This window comes from Triturus cristatus, chromosome 1_2, assembly GCF_964204655.1.
Source record: "Triturus cristatus chromosome 1_2, aTriCri1.1, whole genome shotgun sequence".
In the NCBI taxonomy this organism is placed as follows: domain Eukaryota; kingdom Metazoa; phylum Chordata; class Amphibia; order Caudata; family Salamandridae; genus Triturus; species Triturus cristatus.
Window position 1 is genome coordinate 367897770 of NC_140580.1, and position 4344 is coordinate 367902113.

The 4344-nt window shown below is 37.6% G+C and overlaps 1 protein-coding gene across 1 annotated transcript; it reads right to left on the minus strand.

The window, feature by feature from the left end:
• Positions 1-3547: 3547 nt before the first annotated feature.
• Positions 3548-4093, minus strand: LOC146867378 (ADP-ribosylation factor 6-like). Its single transcript, XM_085614958.1, has one exon. The coding sequence runs from the start codon at positions 4076-4078 to the stop codon at positions 3590-3592; it is 489 nt and encodes a 162-aa protein (XP_085471084.1). The 5' UTR covers positions 4079-4093; the 3' UTR covers positions 3548-3589.
• Between the last annotated feature and the right edge of the window lie 251 nt (positions 4094-4344).

The window sequence follows — 4344 nt, forward strand, 5'->3', positions numbered from 1 at the left end:
TACTGCTCAGGATTATCAGGGACAAAGGGTAGACTTTCATGAGCCTTCTCCTTACCAGACATTATTCTCCATTTTGAGTTTGCCAGACTGGAAAGCATATGGCAGTACTTTAATTAAATTATCTCCTCATACACTTCTCTGGGAGGTACTGCCTTTGTATTGATTTGTGAGGCGAGAAACCTGCAGGTAGAAGTAACCATCCGAAGACTAAGTTACCATTGGTAACATTGTTTCTGGTGGATACCCTATGGCAATCCATAAATACTCCAGTTCATAGGAATATACAGATTCAGATTAATAAAATGTTTATTAAGACCATACTTTTGTAAACTACAAAACTATACGAACATGATACAAACATTAACCGTTTTTGCATGTCTTTACAGGTAATACAAATGTCACCACTGTGCAAATAAAATCTAAAAAACTGCATTACAAATAAAAACTTTATGGCTTTTAAATGCAAATTTACACCATATTTATTTTAAACTGTTTTTAAAAATCTCCTTCTTTCCTCGCATGCAAATTAGCAGTCCGATTTAATGTATAGATTGGAATATTTCTTAAGTCTTCCTCATTTATATAGCCTCTCAGATTCCTGTGAATATTTAGCCATCCCTGTATATGCTTAAAAGGGAGTTAACCCAATCCTAAATTTCATGATGGCAAGTCTCATTTCTGGGTTCAGTAGGGATGATATCTATGGAAAAAGTGTATCACTAATCCATAAATTCTGCAATGTTATAGTGGAGTTCTTCCACATTAAATAATTCAAATCATGTTCTTTAGAAGCAACTTCTATCCGTAGATCCTGTTAGATAAATTATTTGGAGTTTTTACATTTGGAGAGCCAAAAGAGAGTCGCTCTGTTATCTTCTCCAATTGCTCCCTCGGTCTTGGAGCCTAGTTTAGTTCATTATTCATCACTTCCTTTCTACAATAAAGTGCATTTTTTTCCTCATCTGATTTTATCAATTTATTCCAGAATTATAAATTTTGCCTCAAGGATATAACGTTCCAAGACGTTGATATTGTTTCTATTGCCTGCACCATTGGGAATTTAGGCAAGTTCAGCACATTTTTCAAACACTGACCCTCATTTCCACTCCAGCCATGAAATCCAGTTAAGTATAGCCACCCCATAACTTTGTTTGAACCGTTGCTTCAAAAGCTCTTAAAATAGGGCATAGATCTGGGCCACCATACTATCTATTGACTTTATGTAATCCGCCAACTGTTGGTACAGCTCATGATTTTAAAATTTCCAAATGCATCTTCCATTGCTTTTTCGTAGAGAATTGCATCCCCACCTATCTATTGGAAGTAACTTGTTTGACCCTCTTTTTTTCACTACCTCAACTAAATCGTTTTGTTCTATTGCCAAATACCATAATTAATGGCTAACTTTTTCTGATATTAAATAATCATTAAAGGCTTCCAAATTTCTTTGCAGCCCTATTTGAGTCACGTCAAAGATTGCCAGTTCACTAGCACATAAAAGACATGACATGTTGCACCATCCCATCTTTTGTGAGAAGGAATATGCATTAGATAAAAAGGAGGACAAATCCATCAAATGTTTTGCAAACAATGTTGGTGCCAACACACAACCGCTCTGTCGCCCATATTTTTTATTGGAATTGTATCTGGTAAAGTACCATTGTAATCCTGTTCAACTCTTGCCCAATTCTTTCCATGCATCTCTTTCAATATTACCAATAATCCTCTGAGCATTTTATGTTCTTTTAATAAACACCATAAAATCTCCCTAGTAACCAGGCCAAAGGCTGCCCTTAAATCGTCAAAAGAGCAAAATAAGTAGTTTTTAACCTCAAGCGACTTCCAGACAAAATAACCATAGACCAATAGATGAATGACCCCTCTTAAATTCCCCTTGTTCTCTTGGGATTCAATTTCTTCTCTCTAACCATTCCGTTTAGAGGAGTATTCATGGATATGTAATATGTTTTCATGTTAGTTTTCTGCTCTGCATTCCTCCCACTATCATCAGTTTCCTCTCCACCTCCAAGAGTGTGGAAACAAGGACTTTAACTGTATTCAGAGCTCCAGCGTGCAGCATATAGGACTGTGTGACATCAGATCTCGGGACACAAAAAAGTCGAACTGGACTCTTAGCACCACGTACAAGTGCGAGAGAGCTAATCCAACTGCACAGTAGGGATGGCCAACCGGTGCATTGAACGTCCTGAACGTACACAACCCCCACTGTGCACACTCTTTGGCAGTGTGCAGCAGAGGTTGGCTGCAGGGCCAGGTCACCATGAAATAACCCTTCCTAAGCCCATTTTACACACTTTTCTAATGCAGATAATTCAACCAAGGAAAGGCACACACCTGAATAAAGTTCTAGTTCAATGTCAAGTTTGGTTCTGTTCTATGCAGTGGTTTTTGATGAAGAGAACCAGCTTTCCTATTGTGATTAACAATGAAAAAGATTTTTGTCCAACGGTGCCAAAGTTCTTAACAAAAGAAATACTTTTAGCACCGCTTCCCTTTCTGATTCCCACAACCTCTTTAACAGATCAAGAAGGACTTGACATATCAATGGAAATATCATATTTTACCAAATATTATGTATATTCGTTCACATTTTTATTCAGTAAATGGCTACCATGTTTAGGGAAAACGTTTTTGCATTCTCATCATGCATTGTGTAGATCCCAGAATTCATAATTTATGTAAAAAAAAATCTTTTTACAGATTTGCTACGTACAATTCAAATATGTCGTCTCGAATTTCCAATTCAGGATTGAGCAAATTGTAAAAGAGGATTAGTTTTATTTGTTTCCATTAACCCTCAGTCTTAGATATAAAAAGTAAATTAACATAGTTACAGACTTGCTTGCAGAATTTTGAAAGACGCCCTTGGTATAAACGACAGACTGCAGTTTGATTGTTAAGCAATATAGTTTCAAGTTTACTAGATGAACTAGACCCAGCAACACAGGTTTGATAAATGCAAAAGAAGCAATCTACAGCAAATGAAAAGCAGAACCGGAAATATAATGCTTACACTGAAAAAGGTTCCATCAAATCAATCCATTATAAAGTTGGGCCCGCAAAAATAATTATCAACAGATCTGCCTAGCCTCTTCTGAGGAAACTATACGTTAACATATGCATTTAAGTAATATTGACGATTAGGATCCACTAAAATAAAGTAATACAGAATATTTTAAAACAAAAATATCCATTCCATTTTAGAATGAAGGTTTTGATTCCATTATAATTTGTAGGCCTATGAAAATAATTCTTGCTGATCTGCATTTGTCGGTTTGTGTGCTATTTAACTTCAGTTTTATGATTTTCTTTACATTAGCACCTTCTAAAGCAAAGCAAAAGAAACTAAAGATCCTGTTAATTTTTAAAACAAAAAGTGGTTGATTCACTGGGTCGTCATAATCCTATGAAAACTTTTTTAACTTGGTTTTTTTTAATCATTTCCCTGGAAGAGGCAACTTAACATGTTTAAAATGGTTTCCTAGTAGTTATTAAGTTGTGTCACTGGAGGTTAAAATAAGTCCTCACAGACATCTTAATATTTAAAATTGATTCCTAAAAGTTATTATTAAGATTTGTAATTAGAGGTTAGCCATGTGAGTCCCTCATAAAGTCCATCCCCTGTTGTAGCACAGGAGGGCTGCACGTACCAATTCCTGTCCCGAATGCGGGTCAGGCCTAGCTTCTCCTGGATCTCATGTGGCTGCATGGCATCAGGCAGGTCCTGCTTGTTGGTGAAGATCAGAATAATACCAACACGCATTTCCCGATCATTGATAATACGATGTAGTTCCTGTCTGGCTTCATCAATACCGTCCTGATCTGCGCAGTCCACCACGAAGATCAGGCCCTGCGTGCCAGTGTAGTAATGCCTCCACAGTGGTCGGATCTTGTCCTGTCCCCCCACATCCCAAACATTGAACTTTACATTCTTGTAGGTTACAGTCTCTACATTGAAGCCTACTGTAGGGATGGTGGTGACCGACTGGCCCAGTTTCAATTTGTACAGGATTGTTGTCTTGCCCGCAGAGTCAAGTCCAAGCATCAATATTCGCATCTCCTTGTTTCCCAAAATTTTTGGACAGCACCTTCCCCATTCTGGCCAAAAAAGTGCATAAATATTGAAGAAAATCAGGATTCCTGGATAAAACCTATGGGCGGGTGGTGTTGACCTATGGAGTGGCTTAGTTGTGACCACTAGACCAATGAAAGGGAGGTATCCAATAACAAATTCTAAGAGAAAGGTACGTCACAATTTCGGGGTATCCAACAGATAAGGAGTGCCGCCAAGCAGGATCCAATGGTGAAGGGACCTGGGGAATC